At 38.7% G+C, this 21715-nt stretch overlaps 1 protein-coding gene across 1 annotated transcript in view; it reads left to right on the forward strand.

Moving 5' to 3' along the window:
- The window catches only part of POLK (DNA polymerase kappa), a 28994-nt gene that overhangs the window by 5623 nt on the left and 1656 nt on the right, over nucleotides 1-21715 (forward strand). Inside the window, exons 3-13 of the mRNA XM_009899869.2 lie at nucleotides 2808-2960; nucleotides 3243-3374; nucleotides 5016-5169; nucleotides 7295-7516; nucleotides 9180-9304; nucleotides 9567-9733; nucleotides 14235-14267; nucleotides 15612-15708; nucleotides 16898-17069; nucleotides 19056-19997; nucleotides 21642-21693. Of these exons, the coding sequence (XP_009898171.2) occupies nucleotides 2808-2960; nucleotides 3243-3374; nucleotides 5016-5169; nucleotides 7295-7516; nucleotides 9180-9304; nucleotides 9567-9733; nucleotides 14235-14267; nucleotides 15612-15708; nucleotides 16898-17069; nucleotides 19056-19997; nucleotides 21642-21693 (2249 nt within the window). The remainder of the gene's footprint in view (nucleotides 1-2807; nucleotides 2961-3242; nucleotides 3375-5015; nucleotides 5170-7294; nucleotides 7517-9179; nucleotides 9305-9566; nucleotides 9734-14234; nucleotides 14268-15611; nucleotides 15709-16897; nucleotides 17070-19055; nucleotides 19998-21641; nucleotides 21694-21715) is intronic.

Consider the following 21715-nt stretch of genomic DNA (forward strand, 5'->3'; position numbering starts at 1 on the left):
CATGGTTCTCTCTTTTCTTTTTAATTTACCCTATTTGAATTTTTAATTTCTGCTCCCCCATCCACAGACTGACACCAGTCCCCTTTCTAGAGCAGTCCTTGTCTATGAGTCAGAGTCCCCACTGAAGTCCCTAGTCTCCTGACCCAGCCAGTCTTTATCTGTCTGTGTTTGGCATCCTAAGTGCTTCCCCTTTTTCATGTCACTTGCCTGCCATCTACTCTTTCACAGACCATTATCTATCTCACCATTAGCTTTGCAAGTCATGTTTGGTTATTTTAATGTGTTTTTATAATCAGCTTCTCTAGGTGTTCAGATACAGATATATTCAGCTCTTACTGACTTTCTTTCATTATTGTTATTGTCTATTGAGTTCTTTAACTCTTCTTTTTACTATTACCCTCTGACATACCATTTATTGTCCTAAATTTTCAAAGTGGGAGGTACTCAGAATTACAGATGTATCTGTATTTACTTCATGAGTAATGCAAATTCTCATCTGCAGATCAAATCTTGTTTGTAGAATGATTAGAGGCTCAGATACAGCTTCCTAAGCTAACAGGTGATGTAGGGGCTGTTAAATAAACATGAAGAAACAAACAAAATCTCCACTGTCTGTATGTTGGACTAAATTATAGCAGTTGCTCTACCAGTGACCCTTCCCCATCAGAGAAGGGGGATCTGAAAAAGGAGAGAAAAAAATTAACAAGTTGAAATGGAAGTATATTTAATAAAATAGCCAAACTGATACCAATGTCAATACAAAGTATATAAAGTTACACTCAGCCTAGCAAAGGCAGAGCAGTCACACTAAGCAGGAAGGCATTCCTCAAGAGCAGAAGGAAGAGGAGCAGGGTCAGGTGGGGGTTGGTCTCTTCTCCCAGGCAACCACCGACAGAACACAGGGGACACAGTCTCAAGCTGTGCCAGGGGAGGTTTAGGCTCAAGGTGAGGAGAAACTTCTTCATGGAGAGAGTAATTCGTCATTGGAATGGGCTGCCCAGGGAGGTGGTGGAGTCACCGTCCCTGGAGGTGTTCAAGAGGGGATTGGACGTGGCACTTGGTGCCATGGTCTAGTCATGAGGTCTGTGGTGACAGGTTGGACTCGATGATCTTTGAGGTCTCTTCCAACCTTGGTGATACTGTGATACTGTAACAAGAGGACACAGTCTCAAGCTGTGCCAGGGGAAGTTTAGGCTGGATGATAGGAAGAAATTCTTCACAGAAAGGTGATTGGCCATTGGAATGGGCTGCCTGGGGAGGTGGTGGAATCGCCATCACTGGAGGTGTTCAGGAGGAGGCTGGATGGGGCACTTAGTGGTTTAGTTGACTAGATGGTTTTTGGGTGATAGGTTGGACTCGATGATCTCGAAGGTCTTTTCCAACCTGGTTAATTCTGTATTCTGTAAAGCAAGCAGGAGGTTCTAACAAGATGCTCCCAACTCCTTAGCATACTTTCCCCTATATATAGTGTAATGTTTATAGGGTGTAATACAGCAGTAACCAAATTGAGTCAGCTGTCCTGGCTGACTCCAAACTGCTAATGGCCAGCAGCTCATGGCTGGCCTATGATTCTGTCCCAGCAAAACCAGGGCATACACTGGATTTGCACTGTAGAAAGTCTTCTTTGCAGAAGGGCACTTGCCATCATTGGTTTTCCAAATACTGGAGATGAGAAAGTAAATCTTGCTGGTGGTGGGTTTTGTATGGTTTTCCCTTTGTGCTTTTAATTTGTCTAAACCAGTTTTCACAGCCTCAGGGAGCACACTGCGCTCTTCTATATGGAATAGCCTGGTTTGAGGCCCCATTCTAGCTTTTTATCTTTCAAATCAACTTGGAACAAAACAGAGAGCTGTAAATTATTACTCAGCACTTTAGTTAGAATATTCATACCTATTTGCCTTGTTTCAAGTGTCTTCAGCTCCAAAGATGAGGTTTTGAGTAAGGTTTTTATGGTTTTTATTAAGCAACTCTGTGAAAAGGAAAGAGAGATAAATGGTCTTCAAGTAACTGTGTAAACTGCACATGAACATTCCTTCTCAGGACCATAAACTCATTGCAGACAATCCAGAGACATTTCTGCCATGGTATCTTGAAGTCATAAACATGTGTATGTCCTTGTGCTTGCAAGCAAAGTGAAACTTCTGTTGCTTTTCACTGCTTGCATTATGCCTGTTTGGTATATTGGGTTTTTTTGGTTTTCTTTTGTTTTTCTAGTGGTCGCAACCTTTTGTTCTGTAAAGTGGTCAGAATAATAATTAGAGTGGTTAGGTAATCATAGTTTGGGAGCATTTCCTTTTTAAAAGTAAAAAAAGAAATGTATTTTCTCTTCTAGGGGTTGGAAATTCTCTAATAGCATGTTTCCAATTTTTGTAATAATTTGTGTCACAGCAGCTGTAAATGCATATTCAGTGGTCTTACAAAGATTCTGTCCAAATCAGATGATATATCTTTTTTTCTTTCTTTTTTTTTTTTTTTTCCTTTTCTCCCTCCTTTTCCTCCCCCCCCCCAAAGGTGCTTTTTTGTTTGTTGGGTTCGGGATTTTGTCACGCAGTTTGGGGAATTTTCATTGTTTTTCCATTTGCTACAGTAGAGTTCTCTCAGAGAGCAAGTTTCTGAAACTATTGATTTGGTTTTTGTTGATGCTGGTTTGGTGAGGTTCTAGGCTTTTGGTTATTTTGGGGGATTATGTTTTGGTTTGTGGTTTTGTTTGTTGTTGTTGTTAACTGTATGCTTTTGAACTTTTAGAATTGTACTGCTTCAATTCTGTCAAGTTAATAGTTTTTTAGTGACTGTTTCATTCCATTCAGGTGGATAATCTTGTGACAGAACTGGAACAGAGGCGTAACCTTAGCAATACAATTGTACATATTGACATGGATGCCTTCTATGCAGCTGTGGAAATGAGAGACAATCCAGAGCTGAAGGAAAAACCTATAGCAGTGGGATCAATGAGTATGTTGGTATGGCCCAATGTCAAGCTAATACAGAAATCAATTACATTAATCTAAAGCCTAGTAAAGCATCTAATAATAATATAATATAATGAGACTGTACTAGTGAGAGGAAATGTCTGTTCTTAGACTAGGCCATGTAAGATGGATTTGATTCTTCAATAAGAAGTGTTTTGATGGAAGTTTGAAGGATTGGTGTGTGGAGATACATAATTGGAACTTAATTATTTAAACCTAAACTTTAAAAAACACTTTCTTACTGAACATTAAATTTATTTAATCTCTCCTAAGTCCACCTCGAATTACCACGCTAGGAGATTTGGTGTACGTGCAGCCATGCCTGGATTTATTGCTAAAAAACTATGTCCACATATAACTATAGTACCACTAAACTTCGAAAAATACAGCAAAGTCAGCAAAGAGGTAAGTCTGAAAGTGCTTTCTAACCAAAAGTCAGTGTACTTGATTTTAGACTTTGTCAATACATCAGTTCTAGGTAATACTCAAAGTGGTTTTAAATATTAAACTCTTCAGGGATTTGGCTTTGAACATAAATGAAACAAAACATTAGTGGTTTGGGTTGAGGAAATAAAAAAGCATTGCATTCCCCCATCTACCCATTTTAATGAAATCAGTAGTGATGCTGGCAAGAGATTTTCAAAACTCTGAGCTAGCAGTACCACCTGAGCCTTATTATTCTTAAAACTTCAAAATCATGGAGCATAATTAATTACTAGGAAGCTGCAAGCACATAGGAAACATGAAGATAAATATTTCATACAATGAATAATCATTTTGAATGCTAATTACTGGATAGAGAAACAAAGAGCATTAGTGAGCTCTAAATGAAGATTCATTTGTTTTTAAAGAAGGGACTTGAAATAAAAAGCAAAAAATTAGAAAAGAAATCACATTTCGTTCAAATGGAAGTAATTTTACTTAATGCAAGAAGAATTACTTAATGGTACCCAAATCTTTCTTTAAAAACCAGCCAAACAACAAAACACACAGGGTTAAAAAAAGAAAAAGGCCTTTCCTAGGTCTTACATCAAACTAGTGAATAGCCCAAGCCTCTTGACTTCAATAAAACTATGACAAGATTATTTATTTTTATGAAACTGCAATCTTTCACATGAATAACATACATTAATTACTAATTTTTATCTTACTTGATTTTCCTCACTTCTTCTGTACTAAAGCATTTTTAAATACGAGTATTTCAGAATGGATTTGAACTCGCTAACAATGTTGGATTCCATTTGTTGTTCGATGGAGTTAATTATTGAAGTTTCAGTTTCTTTGGGGTTTTTAGTTTGGTCTTTCTCTTGGGATTTGGATTTTATTTTATGTATTTCATTGTGTTATTAAAAGTTGAGCAGTGAATCCTATCTTTAATCAGTTTCAAAAAGTTGGAGTGCATGGGAACAAATGTTGCGATATGTAACTCGTACAGAAACTCATACAGAGGATATGACACAGTCAAATTTTCTCCTTCTTTAAAATACAAAGGTTAAAAAAAAAGAAGAGAAGTTGATCATTTTATTTTGAACTTTTGATTTATTGTGTTGCCTTTCATGAAAGCACCTAGCAGTAATTCTTTTTTTAACAAGCTTTGCCTCTGGCAGACCATTGGCCGTAACGTGAGTTTGAATGTGATTTAAAGCTTTTTAACCTATGCGTATGTGATGTCTAACACACAGTGAACAGAAAGATGCATCAGCTCACATGATTTTCTGAATTCCCAGGTCCTCAGCATTTCATTCAGGTGGTTACTGTAGTGTCTGTGAACCTAATGCCTCTGGAGTCCTTATATGCTGATCTTAATGACCTCTGAAATAAAATACACTACTCAAAATTCGTTAGGTTCTCACCATCGTTATCTTGCTTCTTCTGAGAAGCAGTACTATAATTTTTCAGTAGCAATGAATTATTTGTTCTATAAATATTTTTCATATTGATTTGTTACCTTGACATTTCAGAGTACATTGGTTCACCTCATAATTGTGTGTCAAGATTTGCTCTTACAGCAACAAGGCTTTAAACTTCCACTATGTGTTTATCAAGGTTAGAGAAATACTCACCGAATATGACCCCAATTTTATGCCTATGGGCCTGGATGAAGCCTACCTGAACATATCAGAGCATTTGGAGGAGAGAGTGAACTGGCCTGAAGATAAAAGAAGATTCTTTTTCAACACAGAAAGCACTACAGAAAAGGGTAAGCAAAATTACTCTCTTTTCATGTGTCACTTGACACTGAAGAGGCAGATGGTTTCCTTTACAGACCATTAGCAGAATGATGATGGCACTAAGCTGTAGCAGCTTCAGAATAGCTCAGAATTTTTACAAGAAGAATCAATGTAGTAAAATCTGTAAGTACCATAATACAGAATTCATAGTAGAATTTCACTTATAATTTCTAATCACCTGGACTCATCAGATCAGGCCACATCTTAATATGCAGTGTTCTGTGTCAACACAACAATCATAATCTAGACTCAAAATTTGTATAAAAGAATACAAGTTACTCTCTCAGTCCTTGGAGGAAGCGGATCATGGTGGAGGTGTCCCTGGACGCTGTGGGGTTCTGATCACACTATCCAGCAGCAGTTCTTGTCCAGGTTTCCCCTTAGGACTTGAACTGTTTGGTTCTACTCATGGTGTGCTAGGTGTTGTAATGCTTCCCTGTTCTGTTTTGGAGTCATAACAACACCTGTTTGGCTGGGTGCCTGTGACCTTCCAGCTACCAAATGAGGGAGTAATCACCATGGTACCCAGAAACCTTGAGTTTGGTAGGGAAGAGAAGAAACCTGTTTTCTTCAGCTATTTGGTGCACAGGACCTTGATAATGAGGGGGAAGGGAACAAATAAGTGACCTGTTTGGTGCCAGAGAATGCCACCTTATGAAACAGTGTTAGTTATACTAATCACATTAACAGGGTTTGGGAGCCTGGGCTGCTGTTCACACATGCATATAACATAAGCTTCAGATAAGCTGCACCCATTGAAAGTGTGCAGTTACTTGAGTCCTTGCATTATTCATCCTCCTACATACTGTCTACCTCCAGTTTGTTAGCTTGCAGGTTAAATTCCTCTACTACTCACCTGTGCATAAAAGTATGCTGCTAATGGTTTAGACTTGGAGGACTCTTTTTTATTGAATAACAGGTATGAAAAATGATAGTGAGCTTAGTAATCCAGCTTTTGTCGTTTAGTTCTGTATTTTCCTTTGCTGTTCAACACAATAGTTTTGCAAATATGTAGAAATAGTCTTATGACTTACAGAGGTATAGAAGAAATAAACATACTTTCTGAAAGGTATTCGTATTTTGCCAATAGGGTTCCTGAAATACTGTAGTGAGTCCTGTACATCAGAAACATGAGAAGAAACAAAGAGTATCCATAAGCTCTACTTAAGTGATTGTTTTACAGGACTACAATGTATAAAGTCATCAGCACTGTAGGAGTTTCAGTATTCCTTAAGATATGACTGGTTTTCATTTGTCTGTGGAAGACGGTGTTGGACCTGCATCCACAGCTGTATACCTAATCAGGAATAACAGAAAAAAAAAAAGGAGTCAGACAAGTGATTGACTGATGCATGAACTAGAATGTTCATCAGTATTTTTAAAAGTTGTCTAAATAAACATTAAGAGGATAATCAAGGATACATTACTTCTGAAAAGCGTTAATAGAATAGAAAGAAACAAACTGATGCAGTCTTTACAAAATAAATATCACAGATGTGTAGTCATGTGCATCTTCATATTGTTCTGACATCTTTGTTCCTCTGAAACACAAACAAGTGCTTGAAATGTGAAAATGTAGTGGTAAAGTTTATAGAGTCAGACAATTTGGTGCTGTCACTACTTGTTCTGTCGTTGCAGCTGAAAGCAGAAAGCTCACCAGATTGATGGTTCTGAAATTAGATAGGAAAAGTTGGTTGTTGGTGTTGGTTTTTTATGTCCACAAAACAAAAGAAGAGGGAACTTGTGGCCTTTACTCTGTTACGAAACAACACAAATGGCAAAATTTTGATGTTTTTCTTCTACTACAGCAACAGGCTATTAAACCTTATGCTTTTCTGGAATTTATGTCCAGTTTCCTAGCCAATTCTTTCATTGTCAGCCAGGCTCAAATTATGTTAGGAGCAAAGCAATTATGACTGTCCTTTCTTCAAATGAAAAAGCAATGCAATTGATTTGGTTAAATAGCTTGGGGCTTTTTTTCCAAACAGAAAGGAAAAATTGCTAATGAACTCTCTTCAATCATTGCAAAAGGAAATTAATAAACTATATGTTTTATATTGATGGATTAATTGTTTCTGTTTCTATCAAATATAGATAAAAATGATGTAAATATGTCTGCCAAACTTAATGGAGGTGGATTCTCTTCTTCGCCAGTACTGTTTGAGGACAACACACCTCCGATGGATGACCATTATGAACAAAGAGATGGAAAACAATCAGTGGAAAATTCTGTAGTCTTTGGAACTTCTGCAGAGGAAGTTGTGAAGGAAATTCGCTTTAGGATTGAGCAGAAAACTCAGCTGACTGCTAGTGCAGGTATTCAGGCACACATGGATAATAATCTTTGTTTTTCTGTAATTTCCAAATTTATACTCTTAATTTCAGAGGCATTAAGAAGTTAGCATTGCCACAGCATTCTTGTGCTGCAAAGAATGAAACTTTCTTTGAAAGTCTGAAAGGACTGTGCCTTGGAAGTGTATCAAGAAGAGTTATGGCTATCAGAGCCATTCCTTTGGTTTTGTTTTGTTTTTTAATCATAGAAACAGTTACATAATATTTTTATTTCTTTGTTCCTGAAATAGAGGTAGTGTAAAAGAGTGATCAGTGCACTCAAGAGCTAATACTAGCACTGGCAGTTGTTTTAGTAGTTCATGTAAATAGTTTTCACAAACCAATCGTCATAGTGAAATCTGTCACTGTTGCTAAATTACTGTTAGTTTGAATAGCAGATCCATATAATAATTTCAAACAGTTCTCTATTCCTTGCTTAAGGCAGTATAAAAATTCATTAATGAGTTAGTTCATAGAGAAGCAAATAGATGTTTGAAATTAATAACCTATTCACTAGCTTTTTAATATCAGTCATTCAGATCTTAGGTCTTTTGACTTCAGGCGATTTACCTGTAAATCTCAATTCGTAATAATCTGGATTAGATCACTAAAACAAATGTCCCTAGCCACTTAGTTTGGATGCCTTCCAAACTGCCTTGTGAACCAGGTCAGTGAGGCATCAGGGTGTGCAAAGATTTACAAAGCAGATACAGAAGGCCAGGGAAGTGTTGAATGTAAACAAAGGTAAAGGAGCAGCTAGTAAGAAGCAGCAGCATGAGTTCCCCCCTCCCATGTATGTTCACTATTCTACTAAAATTGTGTCCTCCCAAGGGCAGGTTAGTATTTAGAACAAAACCTAGATTTTATAAGTGTGTTGGGGATTCTAAGCCAAGGGAAAAAAAACCCAACAAAACAGAAAACAGAAGGCATATTGGAAAAATAGCAATAATCAGTAATAAATAGAACTACTTCTGCAAACTTGAGTATGTTGAATAGCAAGTAAAATGGCTAGGGCTGTAGTGCAGAATAATTCTACTTTTCTTGTTAAACCAATTCCAGAGTTCATTTGTAAAACAAGTTACTTTGATAGAAAAGACCAATCCCTCCTCAACCCCTACCAGTGTTGGGGGCATATATACAGACCACGTTGCAGTGGTAGCCTACAAAACGCTTTGATAAATTTTCACACATTAATTTAGTATTATTGCTGAAAGTCAAGGAAGAAATATCTCCTTCCTCTTGAGGGTTCATTGTAACTGCTCCTGCAGGCAGTTCCTTTTGTTTTACCATAACCACCATAATAAAATCATTTAGTCGTGCAACTGATGTTATTTTTAAAGACTTAGCATTTAACCCTGCATGACTGGTAAGTGCATATTGTGTTACCCTGACTGTCTTAAAATGCTAGGTAAGCTTTACCTGCTCTATCCATTCTATTTAATTTACCACATGTATTTGTGTTCTCACATGTCTATTACAAAACGGTTTTGCAGAATTGTACAGATCTGGTCATCAGTTACTGTCACTCTTTTTGTTATGCTTAGTCTTTGTCAAATGTGGAGGCTGCTTACACGCTTTTAAATATTGGACAGTTGAAATTAAACTTTGTCCTATTTTTTGAATATGGGTTGGTCTGTTTGTTTTTAAGGAATAGCTCCGAATACAATGCTAGCAAAAATGTGCAGCGATTGTAATAAACCTAATGGTCAATGCAGAATTGTTCCTGAGAGACAAGCAGTGCTAGACTTCCTAAAAGATTTGCCCATTAGAAAGGTAAGATACAACATGACATTTACTGTGCAATCATATATATTCCTTTTGTTCTAAAAGCAGCAATTCTGGTGAAGAAATAAACTTTTTAAGGTAATCTGCCCAGTTTGTGTTTGATTCCAGTTGTTCTTGGTATTGAATCTGCAAATGGAAAGTTTCTGTGTAATCATGCTTACTGTTTGGGGTTTTTTGTGTGTGTGTGGTTTGTTGTGTTTTGTTTATTTGTTTGTTTTTGTTTGTTGTTTTGGGGTTTTTTTGTTCCAAGGTGCCAGGTATAGGAAAAGTAACAGAGAAGATGCTAAAAGCCCTTGGAATTGTGACTTGCTCCGAGCTCTACCAGCAGAGGGCACTGCTTTCTCTTCTTTTCTCAGAAGCGTCTTGGCGTAATTTCTTGGAGATTTCCCTTGGTTTGGGTTCAACACATTTGGAAAAGTAAGTTTGAGGGTTTTTTTTCTCTGCGTTTACATTTTTGTAATTCTTTTTCTTTGCTTGTTTGTGTTACACACTATACATTTTAAGATGATTTATTGACAAGTACTGTGGAACTTTGGCTTGTGACATCAGTTTTCAAAGATCTCTGGTATCTGTTATTGTTATGTCTTAAGATGCAGACATTAAAGGGAAAAATTTTACACTACCATGTCTAATACGTGAAATCCAACACGTCTGTCAGTCTGCATAAATGTGTATTGAGATAGCAAGTCAGTTTCATTCAGGGTAACCTCATAATTCCTAAAATAGCTAAAGAGAAATGATTTTTCCTAAACAGAGGTGTTCAATCCCATTTATTCTATAAAAACAATATTCATTCATTGGTTTTTATTGTTGCAGATACAGAGACATGGTGGGACAGCTCCCACAACTGGAGTGTGGTTATGGACAACTATGTACTTTTCAGGAAGGACAGCCTGACAAGGCGAGGTGGTGGAGTTGCTCTCTGTGTGAATGAGCAACTAGAATGTGTTGAGCTTAACCCACAGGGAGATGATAAAAGCGTTGAAAGCTTATGGGGAACAGTGAAGGAACATACAAACATGGATGATAGGGTTGTGGGTGTTTACTGCAGGCCACGGAACCAGGAGGAAGCTACTGACAAGGCCTTCTACAGGCAGCTGGAAGTAGCCTCAAGATAAGTTCCCTGGTGCTCATGGATGACTTCAGCCACTCGGATATTAGTTGGCAAGATCACACAGCCAAGCACAAACAGTCCAAAAGGTTCCTACAGTGCATTGATGGCAACTTTCCCCTGCAAGAAGTTGAAGAACCCACAAGGAGAAGCGGAATGCTGGACCTGGTATTAACGAACAAAGAAGCACTGGTAGTAGATGTTAGGGTTGGGGGTAGTCTTGGTTGCAGTGACCATGACATGTTAGAGTTTAATTAGGCAAAGAAGCAGGGTGATAAGAAAAAAGTCACCCCTGGACTTTAAGAGGGCCAATTTTCCCCTTTTCAAGACTTCTTAGAAATGTCCAGTGGGCTAGGGTTCTGGAAGGAGGGGTAGGGCCCAAGAAAGCTGGTTAATATTCAAACATATTTCCTTGGGAGGGAAAAAAAATCAAGGCAGGCAGAAGACCTGCATGGATAAGCAAGGACCTCTTACTAAAACTGAGAAATAAAAAGGAGGTTTAGAGTACATGGAAAATAGGTCTGGTCAGTTGGGAGGATTATAGAGATCCTGCCAGAGAACGTAGAGATGCACCAAGGAAGGCCAGGGTCCTCCTGGAACTGAATCTTGCCAGAAGGGTGGAAGAGAACAAGAAGAGCTTTGTCAAATACATCAGTGATAAAAGGAAGAGCAGGGAAAAGCTAGGCCCACTACTGAATGATGTGGGAGATATGGTAACTGATGATGCAGGGAGGGCAGAGTTGCTGAATGCCTTCTTTGCCTCAGTCTTTACTCCTAAGGCCAGCCTGAGGAGCCTCAGTCTCTAGAAGCAAAGGAGCAGAACTGGAGAGATGTGGACATTCCACTGGTCAGTCACGAGCGGGTTAGAGATCTGTTACAAGAGATACGCTTACAGACATAGGCTGAAGACATACAAATCCATGGGGTGTATCCATGAGTGCTGAGAGAGCTGCTGAACCTCTCTGCATCATCTTTGAAATTTCATGGAGAACAGGAGAGGTGCCTGATGACTGGAAGAAAGCAAATGTGGCTCAAGTCTTGAAAAAAGTCAAGAAGGAGGACCCAGGCAACTACAGACCAGTCAGCGTCACCTCTATCCCTGGCAAGATGAAGGAGCAGCTCATCCTGGAGGTCGTCTCTAACCACATGGAAGAGGAGAAGGTTATCAGGAGTAGTCAGCATGGATTTACCAAGAGGAGATGCTGTCTGACTGGTCCAATAGCTTTCTATGGATTTGTGACCAAATGGGTAGATGAGGGAAGAGCAGTGGATGCCATTCAGCTTGCCTTCAGTAAAGCTTTTGATACTGTCTGCCATAACATCCTGATAGAAAAGCTCAGGAGATGTGGCATAGATGGCTGGTCAGTGATGTGGATTGAAAACTGGCTCGACAACAGAGTTCAGAGGGTCATCACCAGTGGCACAGAGTCAACTTGGAGGCTTATGGCCAATGGTGTTCCCCAGGGATCAGTATTGGTTCCAGTTCTGTTCAATATCTTTGTCAACGACCTGGATGAGGGGGTTGAGAGTGCCCTCAGGAAGTTCAATGATGATGCAAAACTAGGGGGGGGTTGGCTGACACCCCGTCTGACTGTGCAGCCGTGCAATGTGAGCTGGACAGGCCAGAGAGCTGGGTGCAGGCAAAGCTCATCAAGTTTAATAAGGACAAGTGCAGGGTCCTGCATCTGGGGAGAAATAACAACATGCATCAGGACAGGTTAGGGGCTGCCCTGCTGGAAAGCAGCTCCAGAGAGAAAGACCTTGGAGTGCTGGTGGACAGCAAGTATTCCATGGAAAAACAATGTGCCCTGGTGGCCCAGAGAGCCAATGGTATCCTAGGATGCATCAAGAAAGGTGCATCCAACAGATCTAGGGGAGTTCTTCTGCCTACTCTGCTCTGGTGAGACCACCCCTGGAGTGCTGTATCCAGTTTTGGGCTCCCCAGTTCACAAAAGAGAACTGCTGAAGAGAATCCAATGGAGAGCCACGAAGATGATTAGGGACTTGAGCATCTCCCCTATGAAGAGAGACTGAGATCCCTGGGGCTGTTTAATCTTGAGAAGAGAACACTGAGAGGGGATCTCATCAACATGTGTAAATATCTGAGGGGTGGGTGTCAAGTGGATGGGGCCAAGCTCTTCTTGGTGGTGCACAGTAATAAGGCAAGGAACAACGAGTTCAAACTTGAACATAGAAGATTTCACCTGAACATGAGGAGAAGCGTCTTAACAGTGAGGGTGAGGGAGCACTGGAACAGGCTGCCCAGGGAGGTTGTGGAGCTTCCTTCTCTATAGACTTTCAAAAGCCACCTGGTTTCATTCCCATGTGGACTACGCTAAGTGATCCTGCTTTGGCAGGGGGTTTGGACCTGATGATCTCTTGAGATCCCTTCCAACCTCTGATATACTGTGACACTGTGATCTCTTGAGATCCCTTCCAACCTCTGATATACTGTGACACTGTGAAGTCTGTCCTAGTAGAGAATTCTTCTTTTCAATAATATGCGTGTTTCCTGTGTTTGTTCTCGATACAGACACAATACTGTTCTTAAAACCACAATGTTTTGGTGTTTGTAACCAAGAATCATACCTTGGGTATGGCCCTTTCTTTAAAATATTCCTTATTGAAATATTCTTCTGTCCTTCCCAAAGTGCTGAAATTCTACTTTAAAATTACTTGTTCCAGAGTGTCTTACATACTTCTGAAAGACCTGTTCTGTATATTTGTGTTACTTCTCTGACAGTAATAAGTACCCTGTTTCTTCCATTGGACTACACAGTACACTATACAGTTAGCAGTCTGTAGGCCTGTAATGTGCCATCACAAATATTTATGTTGTTGCTTTTTTTCCCCTCAGAAGTATGTTGACTTGAAATAAAATGCACAGTAAGAGTGACTTTGTGAAGGTGACTTGATAAGAGATAAAACAAGATGTTCCAAATACTGGTTTCTGTTAAGATGGTGCAACCACGAATGATCCTTTAATAAGTGTTGCACTCCTCCCCTTATTCACCCTGTTTAGATACTGTATAGCTAATAAATAATTTTTAAACCAAAAATGTTAAAGGAATATTTCAAATTACCGTTGTGAAGGGTGGTACCTTTTTAATGTTGTTACCTGTGAAATGTATTTATTTGCTTGGGTTTTATTAGCACCAACTTGATTTTGGTGATTTTGGGGTGGAAAAAGCAAACCCTTATGATGGCAAAACCTGAGTCTTCAGGTGTTGCTTCATCTTAGGGTCATTGTCTTTGACCACCTTTTAGGGAAATATGATGATCCCATGTCTGTTATTTCCAGAGGAGTGACCTAGAAAGAAAAAGTTCTGACCATCTCCTCATAAGCACAAGAGTTGTTAAAAGATGCTTGATTAAACCCAGAAGAAGGAAACAAACAAACAAAACCTTAGCACATTGCCTTTAACATGGGCAGCAATTTAGACAGAAAGCAAACTAAGTCCTCAGATAAACAAATAACTGTACATAGAAAGTTCAGGATTGTAACAGCAGTGCTGCACAATTGCTGCTAGGTGAGACAGCTTAGGATTTCTAGTTGGGTTTGTTTTGTTAGAGTTTGTTGTTGTTGTTCCAACTGTTTATTGATATTTGTGGTTGCAATATGTCTTTACTTCATTTATAGTGGCTTAAGCGTTCTTTAAAAAAAATTCTCAATTTCACTCATGCTTAAGTTTGACAGTAAAGATCCATTCAAAAGACTGTTGAAGCATGATTGGTTTACTTGGAGTTTATTGAAAAGGTAACCGTTCCAGGTAAAGCAAGCATAATAAATTGTTTTTCTTTTCAAAGGGATGGAGAAAGAAAAAGTATGAGCACTGAAAGGTATGTCTCTTTAACAGTGAAAAATCACATTAATCACTAAACCTACGTCATAGAATTTTATTGAGTATTTGTTTGTGTTAAGAAACTGCATATACAATTTGCTCTCTAAATCAGATCCAAGCTTTCATTATTTTTTCCTTCCATTTGCTTCAGAGTACTATGGAGGTTCATACATCATCAGTTTGTGTTCTCTTTTCTTGTTATCTGATTCTCCTAATGCCTTTAATAAATCAAAGTGGTCTTTAAGCCCTGACATAGGATGGGAATACATAAGGGCTGATTTTTTATTTAATATGTTTCAATTTATTGTCATTATCAGTCTCGTAGCCTTCAGTCACATGCATAGCAAGTACAACATAAGGTAGACTTGCAAAACATGCAATAATTTTGCAGTTAACTAAATTTGGTTACATTTCCTAACTTTCAAATTTGTAGCGGTGTTAAGTTCCTTAAGGAAATGGTGTACTTAATTTCCAAGTTTTCATTTTTAAGAAGGAGATACTGCAAGGAGAATACATATGTAGAGCACCATAATAATTATACTACACTCATGTGTTTTTGCTTCATAAAAAAGATATTAAGAAAAAAATCCTTATTCCTACTGAGACTTAATACCTATGAACAGCTTATGTAAGCTCCATAAGGCTTGGTACCACCAGAGGTGGCAAATTCTGCCTGGTCTGGAGGATTCCTGCTTGTCTTAGAACAACTACTAACTGAAGGTTGCTTTTCCACTCATGTTACTACTAAAATATAAATGTACAGCAAAAAAATAATACTGTAATTCCCCTGACTAAGATGCTCCAACAAAGGCAGTTAGGAATGTTTTTGGCAGAAACAGATTTTCCTCCTCTGGGACTAGATTAGTTATCCTTACTGGCATCTTTTTTGTAGCATCTGAATTGTGTATTTCTGATACTTGGCTCTGATGTTGACTTTCTAATCCATTCTTTGTTCCGATGTTACTCAGCACCATGCAAAGGAGATTAAATACAAAAAACTTGTCTGGCTTTATGAATTCAGTTGGTGTTAGTACTCTTTCTTGCAAATACTAACAGTTAATGACCTTAAATCTGATACATTTTCAAATAATATATGAAAAATTGAAAGCCAAATCGTTTCATTCTTTGAAAGGCTTTGCAAACATTTTGAATCTCATCAATGTGCACAAATGTTTCCATATAATATTTGTGTTAATATTAGGTTTTCCTTGAAGTAAACACTCAGACCTATACAGCCTTCTTCTGATGTAGCTTTGTTTAACTGTACAAAAAATACTTTTAGATGGTAGCCATTGAACAAATTTTAGAATTCATACTTTAACAAAGCCTATGTTTATCTTAGGACATTCAGTGAAATAAACACAGCAGAAGACCAGTACAGATTATGTCAAGAACTCTGCAGAGACCTCGCTGAAGAGCTACAGAAAGAAGGGCTTAAGGTATTTATATTGTTCTCTGTTTACTTGTGAAAAGACATCACTGCACTCCAGCATATTAAATGAGGCATTAGTGTGCATGCTTTCGGCAGTATCATATCATGCAATATATCTTCTGAAGTCTTCATCCTTTAATTTGCAAACGTAGAATTATTTAGGCAGCATTCTCATATTGTTCATGGGGCTATCTAGTAATATACATGGAAGAAACTAAACTAGTTAACATTTTATGCTAAAAGCAATGTTTATAAACAAATAATAGAGATGATAATACTAACCACCTTGTTTCTCTCCCATATTCATACAAGATCCATTCAGTAGCTAGTAGTGTCATTTAAGAAGTTGACATGTCCCACATTTGGTGAAAAATTATTCATACCATTAAATGGTATCAATGGTGGAAGAATTCCCTGTATTTCTTCTCCCCAAGTTCTGTTTATTATCTGTAAAGAACAGTTCATGTTTTCTGTGGTAAGACAAAGAATAACATTCAAGGCATTAATGAATTCTAATTAGTCTTCTTCAGTCACTAAAGATTTTTTCAAAAGATGACAGATCAAAAGGAAGATGATTAGCTAAAAAGGCCAAAAGGGACCTGCTTACAAAGGCACCAAAACAGAAGGAGTGCCATTTGTTTACATTTGGATGGGCATGCTAAATCAAATGGTTTGGAAGGTGTCTCCACATCTGTGCCAAATACAGATAGCTTGTGTGACCCTGATAGCACCCTGTGGAAGGAAGGAAATTTTCAGCACATTCTTAATGAGATATCACACACATCCTTAATACTTTTCTCAGCAAAGATAAGATGACTAGCAGTGAAAGCTGCCAAGTGAAGATACAAATTTTTTTGTAGACAGGGTAGAAGTTGTGACTGTAGTTGAGGCATGAACTCTGTAGAACGAACATGCACAGGTGGCAGATGGTCTGCTGGGAACCATATCCAAATGACCTAGTTCAGAGAATTCAGGTTTAGCAGCAATTTAGAAGCAAGTGCAGAGTCTTGCTAACAAATTCTTGGCAGCACCCCTTGCTTTATACTGATAGGCACACACTCTTGCCTGTGGCTTCAGGGCAAATGTATAGGTGCTACATAGTAATTGTTTCTGTGTTGTGTGTGTTGTGAATGCTTAGCCTTTTAAATGTTTTAGGGTTTTTTTAACCCTCCTTTTTTTTTTTTGTGGTGGTTTAGGGTAAAACTGTTACCTTGAAGCTAAAGAATGTGAACTTTGAAGTGAAAACAAGAGCTTCCACTATGCTGTCTTCTGTTTCTACTAAGGAGGAAATATTTGCTGTTGCTAAAGAATTGTTAGCAACAGAAATTGATAGTTCAGCTCCTCACCCTTTACGGATAAGACTTATGGGTAAAATATTTCAAACTCATTCTTCCTTGTTGGAGTTAGATCTTACAGTGTATCATAGTAATAGACTGTACTCTGAAGTAAAATTGATATAAATGGATTTATCCTTTCTTCATTACCCTGCTAGCTTTTGCAGAGTGAAGCAGGTCTGGAATGCTGAACAGTGATCCAAGAATGTTTTAGTACTTGAGGTTGTACTTTTCCTACCACCTGTTAGCACTGGAACAGCATACACATCAGTATGAGAGTAGAATCTTAATGCATAGCAGTGCTTAATTCTGCTGCCTTAAAAGACCTTTCAAATCTGCTTTTCAGCACTGCAGCAGGTAGTTTCTGCCCATAACCTCTTTTAGAGAAAAAAAATCTTTAAATGAAAGTGCTTCTTGATTTGAAAATGCTGTGTTCTGCAAGGAACAGGAACATTTCTGTCAAAAGTAAACTATTTTGATTGTAAGATTTGTGTGCTTCAGGTGCTTGTAGATTCTAATTGAATGTCTAGTGGATACATAGAATACATAGAATACATAGAATAAACCAGGTTGGAAGAGACCTTCAAGATCATCGCGTCCAACCCATCAACCAATCCAACACCGCCCAAGCAACTAACCCACGGCACCAAGCACCCCGTCAAGTCTTCTCCTAAAAACCTCCAGTGATGGCGACTCCACCACCTCCCCAGGCAGCCCATTCCAATGGGCAATCACTCTTTCTGTATAGAACTTTTTTCTAACATCCAGCCTGAACCTCCCCTGGCGCAGCCTGAGACTGTGTCCTCTTGTTCTGGTACTGCTTGCCTGGGAGAAGAGACCAACATCCGTCTGTCTACAACCTCCCTTCAGGTAGTTGTAGAGAGTAATAAGGTCACCCCTGAGTCTCCTCTTCTCCAGGCTAAGCAACCCCAGCTCCCTCAGCCTCTCCTCGTAGGGCTTATGTTCCAAACCCCTCACCAACTTTGTTGCTCTTCTCTGGACCCGTTCCAGCAAGTCAACATCCTTCCTAAACTGAGGGGCCCAGAACTGGACACAGTACTCGAGGTGCGGCCTAACCAGTGCAGTGTACAGGGGCAGAATGACCTCCCTGCTCCTGCTGGCCACACTGTTCCTGATGCAGGCCAGGATGCCATTGGCCCTCTTAGCTGCCTGGGCACACTGCAGGCTCATGTTCAGTCTACCATCAACCAGCACCCCCAGGTCCCTCTCAGCCTGACTGCTCTCCAGCCACTCTGACCCCAGCTTGTAGCTCTGCATGAGGTTGCTGTGGCCAATGTGCAGAACCCGGCACTTGGATGTGTTAAATCTCATGCCGTTGGACTCTGCCCATCTGTCCAGCCTGTCGAGGTCCCTCTGCAGAGCCTCTCTACCCTCCAGCAGATCAACTCCTGCGCCCAGCTTGGTGTCGTCAGCAAATTTACTGATGATGGACTCGATGCCCTCGTCCAGATCATCAATAAAGATGTTAAAGAGCATGGGGCCCAGTACTGATCCCTGGGGCACACCACTGGTGACTGGCTGCCAGCTGGATGTGGCACCATTCACCACCACTCTCTGGGCTTGGCCCTCCAGCCAGTTCCTAACCCATCGCAGTGTGCTCCCATCCAAGCCATGGGCTGACAGCTTGACGTAACACTTAACTCATTAATAGAATTGGAATTAGCTGGATGAACTAAATAAATGTTTTGGTGGGGAAACTTCATGCAAAACTCTCAAACTAGTTTTGTTTAGCTTTATGAAATTTACAGCCTTTTGTTATGGTGCAATCAGGTAAAAACTCATGGATATTGAAATTATTAATATGGTTGGGCGTGTGTTTCAGTCTCCTAAAACTGTATGGTCCTTGTGATCCATTGTTTGCATTTGAATTTGCAGGTAGTATAAACCTCCATTTAGATATAAAATGCACTTTCATTGAGTGGATGTATAACTCAAAAGGTGTTAATTAAGAACAAGTATCAAGTTTTTATTAAGTTTATATTATGTTTTTCATCATTAGGTGTACGAGTGTCTGGATTTCTAAGTGAAGATGAGAAGAAGTACCAACAGAAAAGCATTACGAGTTTCTTAAAATCAGAAAAAGAAATTGGTCATCCAGGGAAGTCCAAACAAGAATTTTTCACAAAAAACACAGAAGCATCTTCCAGAGGGAGTTTTTTTGATAAAAAGCGAGCTGCAAGGCAACAAAACAGTGAGAGTCTTGCTCCTAACCAAACTGTAGGCAAGCAGCTCTTTCATGATAGGAAATCAGCAAATTTGGTGGAAGAAACAGAGAAAGTCGCAGCTTTACAGAGTTCTGCTGTGTGCAAGACCTTCACCTGCCCTGTTTGCTTTGAGGATCAAAGCAGCAATAATTTGGAAGAGTTCAACAGGCATATTGATGAGTGCCTCAATAGGGCTTCTGTTAACAATACCATGGAAATATCTGAGAATGAATATTCAAGAGAAAATAAACCAAATATTACTCTACAATTTAAAAATGAAAATATTGATGAATGTCAAAAAGCCAAGCCAGATCAATTACCAGGAACAGAGCAGTCTGCAAGTACATCTAACAACAGTACAAGCAGTAGCACAGAAAAATTCACTCAGATAATATCTGATGAACCTCACAGAGAAAGACATCCTAGCAAACTCAGTGATATTGCTGGAAACATGTACCTGAAACAGTGTCTCTTCCCCAAAGGAATTTCACAAGGCAATGAAAACTGTTTTGAAAAGACTGAACATACAGAGGAAGCTACTTCATTTCATCTGTTTGAAGCCAAAGAAGATGGTGTTCTGGTTTGTCCTGTTTGTAATTCAGAACAGAAATCTACTAGTCTATTGTCGTTTAACAGACATGTGGATATCTGCTTAAATGAAGGCATTATCCAGGAACTGACAGAAAAGAAAGATTTTCCTACTAAGACTTACAATTTGGAAAACTCAAGCAGAGTTGGTGAGTGTGTTCATTAGGTTATATATGGTTATTAAAATTTTTTGCTTTTTGGGACTTTGACATTTTTGCCAAAAGTTCGTTTGAGTGGTGGTTTTAGGCCATGCCTTTAAAATTTAGTTACAGATTTTGAGCAGAAAAGTAGGAAAATATAATTAAATCACTACTGGGTGTAAAAAGGAAAACAAAAGATTATTCTAAACAAATACATTGGATGAATATCTAGAATAAGATGAGCTGTACCATAGCAATTCTCTTTCTTCTCTTCTGATCTTGGCTGTTTTGCTTCACTCAGGAGAGGTAACATGCTTTGGCTGGCCTTGGCTAAGTCTGACCCACTGCTCTTCGCTCCACTCCTTTCTCTCTTGGGATAGGGTGCGGGGGGAGGCAGTGGAACAGCTGCCCTGGTCTCTGACCGGGTGGTTTTTTTTTTGTGTTGTTTACTAATTGTAAATATCTGTATAATGCTGTACATACTGCATATTTTGTACATATTCATTGCATTCCACTGTAGAGTGTAGATTTTGCTTGTACGTCCAGCTTCAATTTGCTTCTAACTGAGTTGATCTGGCAAAGTTAATGCTGGGAGGAAAATTCAACCCACCACAAAGATCAGTGTAAAAGTGAATATGTTTATGTGCAAAATATCAAATCCATTTGCATGACAAACTAGATTTACTAATGTGATGGTAGTTTCACAATGCATTCCCATTTCCCATAATTGTGACATAGGACTTACTGTTCATTTTGGTAAATTGCATGCTTGCTACCTGCAACCATGTTCAGAAAGGTATTTGTACTGCTACTGACATTTAAGTGAAAATCAGTGAGAACATCTTCAACCTGGATTGTTTTCAGAGATTCAGCTGACAGAAAAAGTTCCATTATGTAAAATGCGCTGCCAAAATTAAAGAGTTTACAAACTAAAGCACAAAGGCAGAAACTTGTAAGCCTGTTTTAATGTCTGGTAAAATATATCACGTAACTTCACCTGTAACATGGCAAACCAGTAGCATATTTATTCAAGATACTTTCTGGTTTTCATGAAGCGTTAATCTTTGTCCAAATTAGACAAAATGTGTAGATCATTGTCTGCTTAAAGTAACTTGTCCTTGATCTAAACTGGGAGCTTTACAAAAGGAAATGAAAATGCTAGTGTGTTAGAATTATCAGAACACAATTAAGACCTAGGGTATGAATCTCCTACAGAGAAAATTTTATAAGCAGTATTGTTGTTACATGTGCAAACAGGCTGTGTTCTATGTGGAAAAACCTTTTGTTGGCAAAGACTTTTTTCTCCCTGCAAGACGGGGGGGAAAAAAAAAAAAAGAAATTTCCACAGCCGTGTTGCAAATCAACTACATGGTACTGAAATATTTTTAAAACTTAAAAAGAAATAGTTCATATTAATTCCTTAGAATTCATTCAAGTAAAGGCTCTTTGGTTTTCTCTTTTAATAATTTTCATATAAACTACAGTAGTCAAACCGCAGATCAAAACTTATCTGCTCCTGGACACGGGTTAAATTTGGTTATGTTAAGAACTGTTCTTCTGAAAGTTCTGCCATGTAAATTCTGCCATGTGTGTAGTTTCTGAAACATTCTTTATTGACATTATTAATTTTGTTTGTTTCCAATTACTTTTCAGGAGGATTAAGCAGAGGACAGCAGTGCACAAATCCATCACAAGGAACAAAAAGGTAAGGATTTTCTGCAAATCTA

The sequence above is a fragment of the Dryobates pubescens genome, chromosome Z (assembly GCF_014839835.1).
Source record: "Dryobates pubescens isolate bDryPub1 chromosome Z, bDryPub1.pri, whole genome shotgun sequence".
Lineage (NCBI taxonomy): Eukaryota > Metazoa > Chordata > Aves > Piciformes > Picidae > Dryobates > Dryobates pubescens.